Source organism: Osmerus eperlanus, chromosome 2 (genome assembly GCF_963692335.1).
Source record: "Osmerus eperlanus chromosome 2, fOsmEpe2.1, whole genome shotgun sequence".
Classification (NCBI taxonomy): domain Eukaryota; kingdom Metazoa; phylum Chordata; class Actinopteri; order Osmeriformes; family Osmeridae; genus Osmerus; species Osmerus eperlanus.
In genome coordinates this window covers 967,222-982,114 of record NC_085019.1, presented here as the reverse complement: position 1 = coordinate 982,114, position 14,893 = coordinate 967,222, and the positions used below count along the sequence as shown (strand labels likewise).

Sequence of the window (14,893 nt, the reverse complement as noted above, 5' to 3'; positions counted from 1 at the left end):
TGGTTATGGGAAGGACAGAGTTTGCTGAGATAGTTTGGTTGGTGTGTCAGGCATTTCCAGCCATGTAACGGACATCTACGGTAATGGAATAAGATGGTCAAAAAATGTGGTGTTACACCGGAGTTTGGTGAGCATAGGAACTTCTTTTCTGGAAATCGGGGACCGAAAATATCGACGGACGAAAGCGGAAAAAACGAATTTACTGTGTTGCTATCGCTATCCGAAACACAAGATGTTAGCACTCGCAGATATTATCAGCAAAAATCATTCATATATGTTGTATTAATGCCACGCAACATCTGATAATTCGATAACACGATTTTGTCTGAATATCTGGCCAAACTGTTTGCCAACCATATTATGATCTAAATCATGTGGGGAGAGATCGACCCTGATGTTGTTCATAATACCGCAACTCCTGCCTGCGGACCAGAACCTGACTCGGAGAGACCGAGACTCGAATCTAGCCGCTCTGACACCGCTAGCTATGAACATACGGAACATCAGATAGTGCAGAATCAGGTGAGACTGAAAAATTATAGGCGACATCGACTTGTAAACCCATGGCTATGGCTCCCTGTCTAGCAAAGTAGCCTACGTTTTGCACGGTTAGCACGGTTTAGCTGAGTTCATGTGTTTGAACTGAGCGTTGTGTGTTTGTCTGGATTCTTTCTAGGGTGCCCCTGGCGGTGTGTATGCCATGGTGGACGCGATAGCGCAGAGTGGGAGTCCAGTGAAGAGCCAACAGATAGGAGACGCGGAGCTCACCGTTGAGCAACGGAGGGACGAGCTGCTGCATCAGTACAGGACCAGACCCCTGGTGTTTCTGGAGCGCTACCAGGCCCACATCAAGCCACAACACCTGGACGCCTTCTCCCATCTCAGCGCGGACCCTCGGGCTCAGCACTACTGCAGAGAGGTGCAGCGACGTGCCGCCGGCCGCACCGACAAAACCAGGCTCCGTAACCAGCGCTACGCTGCCCTCAGGGCGCTGCAGAGAGGTAGCTTACAGCATCCCAATCTCCTCCAGCACTCAACACAGCTCCAGATGTTGGTGCTCTGTCTTGTGTCTGCTTGGCATCAAATTGTTTTCTAGTCATAAACACGTGTTTTGGTAATGTAATTCATCTATGTGGGTGTACCTCCCTGCTCCCTGCCTCTGATCAGAGGGCCAGTACTTCAGTGAAGAGCAGATGCGTGTCCGAGAGCCTCTGCTGTATGAGCAGTACATCGGCCAATACCTGAGCGACGAGGAACTACTGGAGCGCTCCCAGGAAGCCATGCAGGGAGGGGCCGGGCTGGGGGGGCCGGGAGGGGGCCCAGGGGGGCTTGCTGACCTCCTCCTCAACTCCTACCAGGAGAAACTGATCCAGAACAGACTACAGGAGGAGCAGGACCAGGAGGAAGGAGCACAGGAGGAGGAGGAGGAGGAGGGTAATTGTCATAATACACACACACTTTAAATTCCTCCTTAAGACAAACACACACACAAGCATACACTCATAAGATTGTCTGGCCTTTACTTAGACAGTATCTATTGCAAACATATGAAGTAGTTATACTTTATATCAACAGGAACCATAGATATAAAACAGTTTTATGTTAATGTGACACTGTGCAAACAGTAAGCTTGTATCTTATCTGATATGCTAAAAGGCCATGCGTTGAGGTGTTGACAGAGCGTGTGTGTGGGTTCCCAGAGGGCCGTGGGGGCGAGCCCACCCAGCAGGAGAAGGCTCTGCTCCGGGATGAGTTCATCAGTCAGATGCACCAGCGCTTCCTGGATGGCAAGGACAAGGACTTCAACTACAGGTAGGTTCCAGGGAACACCAAACATCAGATCATTCATCAACTGAGTCTCCAGAGGCAGAATATTAGTATTTAGTAGAATAGTTTGTAGCTAAAATACCTGTAGACGCCTTGGATAAAACCATAAGATAAATTAGTATGATGTTATGGAAAACAGACCATTCAGATCTCTCTGTGTTGCAGTGAGGTGGATGAAAACCCTGACTATGACAACCTGGACATTGTGAGCAGAGATGCAGAAGAGAAGTACTTTGATGATGATGATGATGATGAAGAGGAGGAGGAGGAGGAAGAGATGACGCTATAGATATGTTATTAAACATGTTTAATTGTGTAATAATTACTGAAACCTTTCTATATTTTTTCACATTCAAATGTAAAGACTGCTCCATATGTCATGCAACAGCAATTTTAGCTGATCACTTAAGGTATATATAAAAAAACCTTAAAAGATTCATATGAGGCAAAAGTACAGAATGTGACCTGGTATTTGTTTGTTACTGTACTTGTATGTTTGATCAGTTTCACTCATACTTCTTAGTGCTGTATTAGATATGGAGTTCTTTAGCTTCTTCTGGTTGATTTTCCTAAAGGAAAAGTGGTCCTTTATCTGGCTGAATGACAGGTCATGTGATAATGGTAATGGTTACCATGGTAGTGTACACTCCACCACCAGGACTTCACTTCATCTTCATAACATGGTAACACCAAGGTTTGGAAGGCCAATGGGAGAAGTATCAAGCACTGGCATCACTCACCTGACTGAATTTCGATGCTCTTTGTCTACCTTAAAATAAATAAAAGATATGGGCAAAAACAATATATTTTTATTCTTTATAGATTCATAAATATATGTATGTAAATGTTATAATAACAACTACTATTATTTAAGTTAGTAATTATTAATATGAACGCAAACTGATGTTCAGGAAGTAAGTTGGGCTATAATCAGCCAATTTGGATCCTGTCTTTAATGAATTTACTAATTGATAAAGTAATTAAATTGTTGTTTTTCATTTTTTATTAATCCCCAAACGTGACATGGTAAAATAGAACGACCATGGTATTTCCACCTGCGTCTGTTGCATGTTTTATATTATTTTATTTCAACAGCCATGCCAGACAGGCACGTGGAGGTGTCTGGTGGACTGTGCGGAGCGCTTGCGCAAACGACAGCAGATGTGAGAGGTATGAGCATGCGAATCACGAGCAGGAATCAGCCGCGGCGAGTCCATCCTGTTGGTTTACAAACCGGTAAACACTGAATTTTTGTACCGACTAGCGTGAATGGCTTTGAGACTTTCACATTACGTAAAAAGAGAATACCAGACGCAGATTTAGCAAGCTACTTTATCTCAACGGCCATCCAACCCCTAAAAGCAAACATTCATAAATCGGTGTCTTTTACTGCTATGGAATCTACATCTATGAAGGAGACTGAGCGAAACTGCGTTCTTTGCTGCCAAGATCTCGAAATCTTCGCGTTGGGAAAATGCGATCATCCGGTGTGCTACTGCTGTTCTACAAAGATGAGGGTTCTGTGCGATCAAAAGTACTGCGCTGTATGCCGCGAAGAGCTCGACAAGGTAGGCTGTGCTCACCACTTTATCTCGGGGATGGACTGTGACAGTGTAGGCCGAACGTTCTAACTAGAAGGATAGCTAACGTGACAACCACTTTTCAGTCTAGAATAAGAGGTTAGTCGGTCATAATGAATGGTCATTTATGGATTAGCAATTTTACAAATATTGGTGACTTCACCAGATAAGATCACATACTCGGAAGTTGGTCAACTGTTTGGTTTAGCTAGCTAGCTAGCTACATAGCTGGCTAACTTGAGCCATTTATTGGAGGGTTGCGGGGTTGTTGGTCGCTAGCTCGTGTTGTGTAATAGGTTATAGTAACGGCAGGGACCACCAAGCAGCTCCCTCGTTGTAAATCAACGTGTCATACTGGAACCAACGGCGATAACACCATTGTGTGCGCACGTAGCTACTGCTATCAGCTAATTGAACACAGGGCGAAGTGTGTCATCAACGTGGATGGAAACACCATTTCACAAGGATTTAAGATTTGTCAGATACACTGTAGATCATGCTCAGTGTGTGTCTAAACGGGTCTCGTGCGGATCATGTGGTTCATGCATTGTCATTAACACGAGCGCAAGTGCCCGGAGACTTGTCAACAGAATCCCTCTCTGTGTTTCATTTTCTCTCTCTCTCCCCCTCCATATTTCTTTTCATTCTGTCGTCAGGTCATCTTTGTGAAGAATTTGGAACCCTTCGCGACACTCCCCCTACAGCAGTTTCAGTGTGAGAAGAAACACGACATCTACTTCAGCGATGGCAAGATCTATTCTGAGTTCAGGTAAAGTGCTGCCCTGGCCTCATTCACATCAGTCTTCTGGGTTAGGGAGGAGGTATAGGGATTCAAAATAGACATGGAATTAGGAGAATCCCCCAGTGTTGTGTCCCAGCATGCTGTGGTCTTGTTTTATAGTTTTTTTGCTGCTTCCGGGTGAGGTGTTCTCATAAAAAGAAACCATTCTCCTCACAGTCTAGTGTGTACACATGTATGTATGTCTGTTTGTGACCCCACTGACCTGTATTCCTTTATCCAATGCCTGTGTGTGTGTGTGTGTGTGTGTACACGTGTGTGTGTGTTCGTGTGTGTGCGTGTCTCCAGGAGACTGCTGCTACCTGAGTGCCCACACTGCCCAGAGGCCAAGGTCTTCTCCAAGTTTGAGGAACTAGAGCAGCACATGAGGAAACAGCACGAGCTGTTCTGCTGTAAACTCTGTACCAAACACCTGAAGGTGCCCGCACCCCATCACCCCCACAGCACCCCATCACCCCCACAGCAGCACCATCACCCCCACAGCACCCCATCACCCCCACAGCACCCCATCACCCCCACAGCACCCCATCACCCCCACAGCACCCCATCACCCCCACAGCAGCACCATCACCCCCACAGCACCCCATCACCCCCACAGCACCCCATCACCCCCACAGCACCCCATCACCCCCACAGCACCCCATCACCCCCACAGCACCCCATCACCCCCACAGCACCCCATCACCCCCACAGCATTACCATCACCCCCACAGCAGCACCATCACCCACACAGCATTACCATCACCCCCACAGCATTACCATCACCCCCACAGCATTACCATCACCCCCACAGCATTACCATCACCCCCACAGCAGCACCATCACCCCCACAGCATTACCATCACCCCCACAGCATTACCATCACCCCCACAGCATTACCATCACCCACACAGCAGCACCATCACCCCCACAGCATTACCATCACCCACACAGCAGCACCATCACCCCCACAGCATTACCATCACCCCCACAGCATTACCATCACCCCCACAGCATTACCATCACCCACACAGCATTACCATCACCCCCACAGCAGCACCATCACCCCCACAGCATTACCATCACCCACACAGCATTACCATCACCCACACAGCAGCACCATCACCCCCACAGCAGCACCATCACCCCCAGCGCTCCACATCCAGCGCGACAGCCCTGGCAGACGCCTAGCGACAGCCCTGGCAGACTCCTAGCGACAGCCCTGGCAGACTCCTAGCGACAGCCCTCGCAGACGCCTAGCGACAGCCCTCGCAGACGCCTAGCGACAGCCCTCGCAGATGCCTAGCGACAGCCCTCGCAGACTCCTAGCGACAGCCCTCGCAGACGCCTAGCGACAGCCCTCGCAGACGCCTAGCGACAGCCCTCGCAGATGCCTAGCGACAGCCCTCGCAGACGCCTAGCGACAGCCCTCGCAGACCTTCTCATGTTTGTGTGCTTCCTGACAGATCTTCTCCCACGAGCGGAAGTGGTACAGCCGCAGAGACCTGGCGCGTCACCGCACGCAGGGCGACCCTGACGACACCTCGCACCGCGGACACCCGCTCTGCAAGTTCTGCGACGACCGTTACCTTGACAACGACGAGCTACTGAAGCACCTGCGCAGAGACCACTACTTCTGTCACTTCTGTGATGCAGACGGAGCTCAGGAGTACTACAGGTTAGATCACCCGTACACACCTGCACACACCTGCACACACCTATGTAAACATACATACACGCATGCTATAGTTGGGAGCAGTTTCAAAGGCAGGCAAAGTACATGGAGTTTGAGTGTTAAACTAACACACAGTAGCACATAGTATAGAGCCAGCCTAAGGTGTGTGTGTGTGTGTGTGTGTGTGTGCACCTGTCCTTCCCCACAGTGACTACCAGTACCTGAGTGAGCACTTCCGTGAGAGCCACTACCTGTGTGAGGAGGGCCCCTGCAGCACAGAGCAGTTCACCCACGCCTTCCGCTCCGAAATAGACTACAAGGCCCATAAGGCCTCTGCTCACAGCAAGAACCGGGCCGAGGCACGCCAGAACCGACACATAGACCTGCAGTTCACATACGCACCTCGCCAGCAGAGGAGGAACGAAGGTGTGTGTGTGTGTCTCCACGCTGAACGTCTTGCGATGGAGGCTCCCCTTTGAGTCGGTGTGTGTGTAGATCAACAATGAAATGTGTGTGTGTTGTGTGTGTGTGCGCGTGCAGGGATGCTGTCAGCAGAGGACTATGAGGAGATGAGATCGTCCAGGTCAGGAAGGGGGCGGGTCCAGAGTAGCCAGCAGAACACCAGAGGCAGCTGGAGGTACAACCGGTGAGTAAGACATCACTCTGACATCCTGCTAGGTAACCAACCTGGTAACCAACCTGGTAACCAACCTGGTAACCAACCTGGTAACCGCTGTGTTGATCACCTTTGAGTGATGAGTGGTTCTGTTCCTTACATTACCCAAGGCACGTCTTCAATGGAGTCCCTGGAAGTAAAGACCAGTGCCTGATTTATGAAAGATACTGCATTGTAGGAAAAGGGTTGAAATAATTGTGTGTGTCTTTCCTGTGTGTGTCCTGGGCGTGTGTGTCCTGGGCGTGTGTGTGTGTGTGTGTGTCCTGGGCGTGTGTGTCCTGGGGGTGTGTGTGTGTGTCCTGGGGGTGTGTGTCCTGGGCGTGTGTGTGTCCTGGGCGTGTGTGTGTCCTGGGCGTGTGTGTCCTGGGGGTGTGTGTGTCCTGGGGGTGTGTGTCCTGTGTGTGTGTGTCCTGGGCGTGTGTGTCCTGGGCGTGTGTGTCCTGGGGGCGTGTGTGTCCTGGGGGCGTGTGTGTCCTGGGCGTGTGTGTCCTGGGCGTGTGTGTCCTGGGGGCGTGTGTGTCCTGGGCGTGTGTGTCCTGGGCGTGTGTGTCCTGGGGGTGTGTGTGTGTCCTGGGCGTGGGTGTGTGTCCTGGGCGTGGGTGTGTGTCCTGGGCGTGTGTGTCCTGGGGGTGTGTGTCCTGGGCGTGTGTGTCCTGGGGGTGTGTGTGCAGGGAGGAGGAGGACAGGGAGGTGGCGGCTGCTTTGAGGGCGTCCATGGCCGTGCGCAGACAGGAGGAGAGAGGAGCCATGCAGGAGAGGAGTGCTCCCAAACACCGCAAGGAGGAGAGGATGGAGAGAGGCGAGAGGAGCGACCGGATGGAGAGAGGCGAGAGGAGCGACCGGATGGAGAGAGGCGAGAGGAGCGACCGGATGGAGAGAGGCGAGAGGAGCGACCGGATGGAGAGAGGCGAGAGGAGTGACCGGATGGAGAGAGGCGAGAGGAGCGACCGGATGGAGAGGAGCGACCGGATGGAGACAGACGACAGCAGATACAGGACTGGTTCCATCAAACCAACGTCTGAACCCCCAGGTGAACGTCAGTCATTACATACGAACGACTGTGTGTCACAGGACACACAGCTTGTTGTGAGAACTAGATGGTTATCTTGGTTATACTTTTCAACTGCTTTAAAAAAGAAAATGCGTGTATCTGTGGCCCTAACCCTTCAGTCAGGACCATGAGGAGCAGCAGTGGCCTGGACGGACACGAGTTCCCAGCTCTGGGAGCCATCGCCCCAATACCCATACTGAGGTACACACACACACGCACACACCAACACACACACACACCCAAACCCCCATTCTGAGGTGACTGTGTGTTGGTCCGCAGTGTGAAGCCGGCTCCAGCAGTGGCCCCTCCCCCTAAAGCTCTGAAGGAGGACGACTTCCCCAGCCTCTCTGCTGCCATGGCTACCACGCCCATGGCGCCCGCGTACTCTGCCCAGCCCAGGAAGCACTCCTCCTTCCACGACGAGGACTTCCCGGCCCTGGTGTCCAGTATCCGCCCCCCCAGACCCTCAGGGGGGCCCAGCTCTGCCTGGGCCCACGGAGGCACCAAACCAGCCAGCCAGCCTCCTCCCCCCTCTGGCCCCCAGACCCTCTCTTCCTCCTCTGCCTCCTTGCGGAAGAAGAAAAAGGGAGGGGAGAACCCGAGGCCCCAGCCCCCCCGCTCCCCCCCCTCCTCGGAGGAGGACGGCGGAGGCAGCATGACTCGTCGCGAGTTCCGGGCGGTGCCCACCATGCTGGACATCTCCTCCCTGCTGACCGTCAGAGGGGCCGCGCCGCCCCCCGCCGCCCCCTCTCCCCCCAAACCCAGCGCTGGCGCCAAGCCTAACCCCGCCCCCAAAGCCGGCAAGAACAAAAAACAAAAGCAGCAACAGGCCACACCCCCTCCTTTGTTCTCAGGGAGCACGGCCGCTGTCTCCACGGAAACGGTCTCCAGGGTGGTTGCCGTGGCGCAGAAGGAGAATGTGCCAGAGACCAGGCCGGCCGACGGCCACGCCCCCAAACCCCCTCCCGCCATGATGACGGCAGGTAAAGCGAGCGGATTGGCTAACGGCTACGTGGACAAGCCAGCCTTTGTACCGTCCATCTCCAAGCCTGTTGCCGTGGCAACCCCTCAGCCCCCCCCGCCTGCTGTCGAGGAGGAGGAGTTCCCAGCCCTCTCCTCCAAGAAGCCTCCTCCAGGTACACTCTCCTCATCTCTTCTTCTCTCTCTCCTGCACCTCCCTCCTGCCCTCCTCTGTCTCCTCCCAGTATCACAGCAGCTCAGTGTTGATATCCTGTATCTGTGTCTGGTCCTCAGGATTTAAGAGTTCCTTCCCCCTGAAAAGCTCCGCCCCTCTGAACACAATGTCCCCGCCTCCACCTGGCCTAGGGAGCATGCCCAGTAAACCCCCTCCAGGGTTCACTGGCGTCCCCCTCAACAGCAATGTGGTAGAGCCTGACCCCCCTGCATCTGACAGGTGGGACATTCCACCAGCAGAGCGCAACTAGGAACTGTGGAACCTTTTGTTGATTTGTGATAGTCCAGTTGTGTTTTGTTCTGAGAAATTCTGTGTGTGTGTCTGAATGTTTGTTTTTGCTCCAGATCTCCCCAGCTGCCAGTGACCTACCTGGTTCCTGAGAACTTCCAGCAGAGGAACATAGAGCTGATCCAGTCCATCAAGAACTTCCTGCACAATGACGAGTCCCAGTTTAACCAGTTTAAGAACTACTCTGGCCAGTTCAGACAGGTACTGGGCTCTGACCTGTCGGGATTCTCACAGGCCAGGCTCACAGTTGTAAAGTATCTTCAAGAAGTAGATGTTTACATGTGAAGTCATATACAGCGGTTTGCCCCCTAACCCCATCCCTCCACTCCCACTACCCTGTACCCCACCCCCCCCTCCCCCATTACCCATACCACCTCTTCACCTCACCCTACCTGTGTCTCCCTCCCAGGGTCTGATGTCAGCTGCCCAGTACCACCACAGCTGCAAGGACCTGCTGGGGGAGAACTTTGGCCGCATCTTCAACGAGCTGCTTGTCCTGCTGCCAGACAGCAGCAAGCAGCAGGAGCTGCTGAGCGCCCACGCTGACTCCAGAGCCCTGGAGAGGCAGCAGGCAGGGGCCGGGGTGGCAGGGGCCGGGGTGGGCCGGGCCCGCAGGAGCAAGAAGAGCGCCTGGCAGACCCCCATCTCTGCTAACGCTAACGCAGCAGAGCTGGACTGCCAGATCTGCCCCACCTGCCGACAGGTGCTGGCCTCCAAAGACTTCAACTCCCACAAGACCTTGCACATGGGCGAGAACGAGGAGTTCCCCTCTCTGCAGGCCATCAGCCGCATCATCAGCTAGCCCACCCTACTGCCTCGGCCCGTACAGCCAATCCCACTGCCCAAATGGAGCCCAGAGGTAGTGTGTTTCCAGGGTTACCATGCCAGAGAGGATACTGGGACATGTAGTTCAGTGAGGGGATGGAGGTTTTTTTTTTGTTTTTTTTAAGGTCGGGGTTGGAATTTATCTGTAAGTGAAAGGTTGACCATGTAACCACAGTTTGAAATAGATGAGGCTGTCAGATATTGTTCAACTATACCATGTGTTTACACTGGTGCTACAACACAAGCACAGACCTAACTGGCAACCCAAACTCTGGCGGTTTATAAAACAAGACTAATGCTTTACTTGAAGAGTATGACAACTGTTCTGAAAGAGTTCTTTTTTTCCCTCTGTTCATACCTCCCTATTTTCTTTCCTTCTCTGAGCTTTGCTCTTCACATGTCCAGGAGACAAGGGTGACGTAAAGCACTTATTACATTTATCTGGATGAAAATGTACAGAGAAATCGGCTACCTGTTTTACTTACCACAGAGGAAGAGAGAGAGAGAGAGAGCGGTGACGAGGCCTGGGTTGGGACCCATTTCATAATCCACTCATGCAGTCCCACCTCCAGCCTCACTGTGCTGTGTTCACACAGGGAAGGTCCTGAACAGCCTCACTGTGCTGTGTTCACACAGGGAAGGTCCTGAACAGCCTCACTGTGCTGTGTTCACACAGGGAAGGTCCTGAACAGCCTCACTGTGCTGTGTTCACACAGGGAAGGTCCTGAACAGCCTCACTGTGCTGTGTTCACACAGGGAAGGTCCTGAACAGCCTCACTGTGCTGTGTTCACACAGGGAAGGTCCTGAACAGCCTCACTGTGCTGTGTTCACACAGGGAAGGTCCTGAACAGCCTCTGGAGCCAGGTGTCACAGACTGGAGCCAGGTGTCTGACTCTTGAATGTGTCCTGCATCTTACTGGTCCCTCCTCTGCCTGGTCACAGAAACATGGAAGAAAGCACCTCTCATTGTTGTCACCTGGGAGTCATCAGAAGTGTTCATATTTTTGCCCAAACTGATTAAAATGGCTTCTTTCCCTTGATGTTCTCTGGCCTGTTTCCTGGGTTGTGTTCCAGTAGTTATATTCTTGCCTCCTCATCCCCTTTCCTCTTAACTGGCACTGGTTTAACATTAAGGGACGTGGGGTATTGTACAGTATTTGGATGCAGCCTTTCCCTAGTCCTCCCTAATTGTCCTAGAATGTACAGTAAGCAAAGGACACTTCATTAGCACAACGGGAGCTGTCCCCAGTGTGATAAACTACATAAGTGTTTATGTAAATATTAATTTGATTTTATGTAGAATTAAATAAGTATATATTTGTATACATTTCTGTACAGTACGTTTATACATTTTCAACTTTTGCATTCTCTAACAACAGAAGACCACAAATGGGTCACCTGATCACCTTAGTGGGAGAATCTGGTGACTTCACCAGGATAAAGGACTGCATATTGGGAACTGGTTCGTTTTTTTACTGTTGTGATTATTGCTCAAGCGTTAGGGTGGGGTTGTGTGATGCTGTCATGGTGAATCACTGCTTTACAGCAGCTGTGCTTCCCTGAAGTCCTGCTCCAAAGGAACGAGCAGGTCACCAGAGGGAGAGCGTCAGTCCTGTTTGACCCGAGACCTCGTCCTGCTACGCCCAGAACACGTGCTGTCCTGACGAAGGTTTTCGATGTGGAGGCAGGAACAGTCGATGCTTCGTCAAGAACAAGCTCCAGATTTGGAGGTTTTGCATTTCTGTCCTGCTCAGCAGGCTCTGGGTCTGAGGTGTGTTGCTGATGCTGTTCCACTGATGTCTCCCTGGACTGAAACTGACCATACCTTCACTGTTAAAGTTGTGGCCCATTTTACTCCTGTTTGTAGGGAACTGGTTTCATCACACACACACACACACGGTTCATGTTCTCAGGACTACTGCCCTGTTCTCTGTAAGTGAGATGTGATCTCTGTGTCCATTCAACTGTAGCTTCTGTGTCTTCTATCCGGCTAGAATAAATCGGATTCTGTGTGTGTGTGTGTGCATGCACTTTCGCCTGTATGTTTAAAGAAGACATGTCCAGACAGGCACACGCACACGGCCTGTAGGTTTGGTCTGGAACACGTCATACACCACAAGCTGAGCCCCGCCCTCCAAAATGGTCTGCTTTATTAGAGTGATGTCAGACTGCAGTAACATGGACAGTGACACTGATCTTTGTACACTGAGGAATGACCCAGAACAAGAGGGAACTAAACAGAAACAACAGTAAAGGAATAATCCACCCAAAAATCAAAGGCTGCCTGATGTTTTCATACCTCCAAAGAGAGTTGAACGTGGACCGTCTGAGGAACCCACAACCCAGCATCCTGTGAAGCCAGTGTGTGGATGAAGCTACACCTGCCTGGCTCCTGTGGAGTATGCACAGTGCAGGCCTGTCAACTGGATCCACACTAACACTTGCCAAAGACTTGTCACAACCAGATCCCTTTTAAGATCTGAAAGCAATATTGATTTTGCAGTGGACTGTCCCTTTAACACTGGTCGCACAAAGCATTTCCAACAAGAGTGCATTATTATCCTTATTGTTAATCTTATTACTATACTCTTCATTAGTACATGACACAGCAGACCCAGGACACCATCACATACGGGTTCCATTAAGTAAATACGTACTTAGATACAATCAATACCACTCTAGTGCACGTGAGTCTAGTCGAGAGAACAAACACAGAATGTTTCTATAACATTAAAGAGAAGCACCGAGAATCTTCACCCCCCCGCCCCCCCCCCAAAGGTTAGACTGATACACACCCGTAACACCGTACAGACATGACACACCTGTAACACCGTACAGACATGACTGGTGCTGTTACATGTCTTCGTTTCCACTTCGCTACTTCATGTAACTCTGCTGTTATACCAGAGGCGACCTGACATTGTTCAATTAATTCAATCTCTGAGTTATCAATTTCTTCTTCTTTTTTTTTTAATCAAATCTCAATTCAGACTGATTGGCTCCTAAACAGAAGAATCATACAGTATTCAACATGGAACAGTTCATAATACAATATTTCATGCATCCATACTTCCTTTTCTGACAGACAGAAACCTCCTGTGCACCACCGTTAGCTACCAGAAGAGGGGGCTCTTATGCGTGTCCAGAAAGAGCAGGCAAGGCATTCTGGACGTCAATAATATCAATCTTATATATATATAATTCTTCATATTTCGCTCTTTCATCAAGACGCAAACTCCATATTGACACGAGTAAATATACGTTTCACATCCTTGGTATACATGGACAATATTGATTCTACCACCTCGGGGAAACTCAGAAAGTGGCATGTTCCTCTCACTTAACAGACTACATGTCAATGAAAATAATTATTTACACATCAGAATGTAGGCCTTTTTTTTATACAGACCTTTCACAACAAATACTCTCTTTCACACACACACACACACACACACAGACACACACACACACACAAGCACACAAACACCCTCCCCTCCCAACCCTGACACTTTCACCATGGCAACACGCTTCAACCCACTTGACGGTTGCTTCAGTAGCAAAGCCGAGATCAATGAATTAGCCAGTCACATCGACACTGAACTCCTCTTTACATGCGAGCTAACCGACCGATCACCTTTGAGATTAAAAAAAAAGAAATAAAAATACTAACAATATACAGTAGTAATAAAAGGTTAAGTTTAAGAACCCAGGGCAGTTTGGCAGCTTCTAAACCGTAAACATAAACGTACCTGATTCAGTCCAAATCTTCTCTGCCCCTGCCCCGCCACATCTGCCAGTGCCATGGCAACCCCCCTGTCCGGCTCTAAAGGCTGCAAACCAGAGCAGCTAATGGTTAGCATGTTAGCGTTAGCCACCCGGGTTTGAGAGGAGGGACCCAGAACCACGCAGGCGGGATTTGAGACGAAACGTCAAATCTTGTCTGTGGCTAAGCCTACACACAATGTGAGATATTGCACTTGGTCACGTAACGTTTTTACAGCGTGTGGAAAAATATAACGACTATTTCAAGTCACTGTCTGAGACACAGACTACAGTACAGTATGGCACTTAGTTGATATCTAAGTCAAAAACATGCAGATAGTACAATTGTCGTTGCAGGCAAGTGAAGGGATGGACTACTTAATACACCATATGCAACTAAAGACTCCCCTTTCATTGGCAATAAAGAGACAATTTAATACTTTTTTCTTTATTTTAAGTAGGCTACTGTTATGTGTCGCTTACTACTGTTTTGTCCAGCACGCGTTTTGGATGGAGTCCTGGACTAGTCCCTGTTTCATTACCCTCTGTGTGACCTGAACCAGGTGAACAGATAAATAACATCAACAACAATACTGAATACTGATGGCAGGCAGCGGTAAACAAAGAGAAGCACTCCCCCAGCCTTGACCCAGTGTGCTATGAGTGATCCACACACTTCTATCCCCCAGCTCCCAGACCAACCGCCCCCCAACACAACGAAACACCCAACTGTTCACACAACCACACCAAGACACATCCTTTATAACAGAAACCAACACACTCTCCCCCCTCAGGGAACACACACACATACACTGGAAGTGCAACCAGTCTCCCAGGCGCTCGCTCTCCACCCCTCCCTCTCTTTGTACCACTCCCCCCTCCCTCTCTTCTTTGGGGGGGGGGTTGTCAGTAGATGGGAACCTGGTATGTGGGGGCGGCAGCGTCGTTCTCCAGACCCTCGGTGAAGGGGGGGCTCTGGTAGGTCTCTGTGGGCTGAGCGGGGCCCCCAGGTGAGATGGTGGGGTAGGGCTGGGCCCCTGTGTTGACATCTAGGTGCTCAGTGGTGAACAGTGTCATGTCTGTCCCCAGTAGGTACTTCTTAACCGCCAACACAGTCAGACCAGCCTGGGCAGAGAGGGGGGAGAGAGAGAGAGAGAGAGAGAGAGAGAGAGAGAGAGAGAGAGAGAGAGAGAGAGAGAGAGAGAGAGATGGCAGGAGAAGAGAAAGAAGAGGGA

The 14,893-nt window shown here is 50.6% G+C and overlaps 3 protein-coding genes across 6 annotated transcripts in view; 2 read left to right on the top strand and 1 right to left on the bottom strand.

Annotated features, from left to right (window-relative positions):
• Positions 1-14,893, bottom strand: part of syngr3a (synaptogyrin 3a) — a 57,539-nt gene that overhangs the window by 38,921 nt on the left and 3,725 nt on the right. Inside the window, exons 4-5 of one of the 3 annotated variants that reach the window (XR_009932828.1) lie at positions 13,646-14,783; positions 12,028-13,530 (exon numbers count right to left, since the gene is read on the bottom strand). Coding sequence is in view for 2 of the 3 variants with exons in the window: in XM_062485924.1 (XP_062341908.1) it covers positions 14,565-14,783 (219 nt within the window). In the remaining variant the exon portion in view is untranslated. Of the gene's footprint in view, positions 1-12,027; positions 14,784-14,893 lie in introns of those variants that run through there. The other 2 variants (XM_062485924.1, XM_062485911.1) reach the window with 2 other exon arrangements.
• Positions 122-2,622, top strand: ccdc97 (coiled-coil domain containing 97). The gene is made up of 5 exons (XM_062485876.1): positions 122-522; positions 677-1,001; positions 1,168-1,434; positions 1,701-1,812; positions 1,993-2,622. The coding sequence occupies exons 1-5, from the start codon at positions 373-375 to the stop codon at positions 2,114-2,116; spliced, it is 978 nt and encodes a 325-aa protein (XP_062341860.1). The 5' UTR covers positions 122-372; the 3' UTR covers positions 2,117-2,622.
• Positions 2,973-10,936, top strand: znf598 (zinc finger protein 598). 2 transcript variants are annotated; one of them, XM_062485699.1, is made up of 13 exons: positions 2,973-3,395; positions 4,064-4,176; positions 4,495-4,624; positions 5,652-5,863; positions 6,069-6,286; positions 6,401-6,506; positions 7,208-7,335; positions 7,471-7,566; positions 7,707-7,788; positions 7,867-8,723; positions 8,842-9,001; positions 9,127-9,271; positions 9,480-10,936. In XM_062485699.1, the coding sequence occupies exons 1-13, from the start codon at positions 3,222-3,224 to the stop codon at positions 9,870-9,872; spliced, it is 2,814 nt and encodes a 937-aa protein (XP_062341683.1). In that variant the 5' UTR covers positions 2,973-3,221; the 3' UTR covers positions 9,873-10,936. The 2 variants fall into 2 exon arrangements, with proteins under 2 accessions (XP_062341683.1, XP_062341676.1); XM_062485692.1 differs by having other exon boundaries at positions 7,208-7,566.

What these genes read in the sequence shown, in the direction of transcription:
- ccdc97 (XM_062485876.1), top strand. Translation starts at nt 373, where the DNA reads ATGTGGGGAGAGATCGACCCTGATGTTGTTCATAATACCGCAACTCCT. An exon ending in ATCAGATAGTGCAGAATCAG is followed by an intron (nt 523 to 676) that starts GTGAGACTGAAA and finishes GATTCTTTCTAG; the next exon opens with GGTGCCCCTGGCGGTGTGTA. An exon ending in GACAAGGACTTCAACTACAG is followed by an intron (nt 1,813 to 1,992) that starts GTAGGTTCCAGG and finishes TCTGTGTTGCAG; the next exon opens with TGAGGTGGATGAAAACCCTG.
- znf598 (XM_062485692.1), top strand. Translation starts at nt 3,222, where the DNA reads ATGGAATCTACATCTATGAAGGAGACTGAGCGAAACTGCGTTCTTTGC. An exon ending in GGCAGCTGGAGGTACAACCG is followed by an intron (nt 6,507 to 7,207) that starts GTGAGTAAGACA and finishes GTGTGTGTGCAG; the next exon opens with GGAGGAGGAGGACAGGGAGG. An exon ending in ACTCTGGCCAGTTCAGACAG is followed by an intron (nt 9,272 to 9,479) that starts GTACTGGGCTCT and finishes TCTCCCTCCCAG; the next exon opens with GGTCTGATGTCAGCTGCCCA.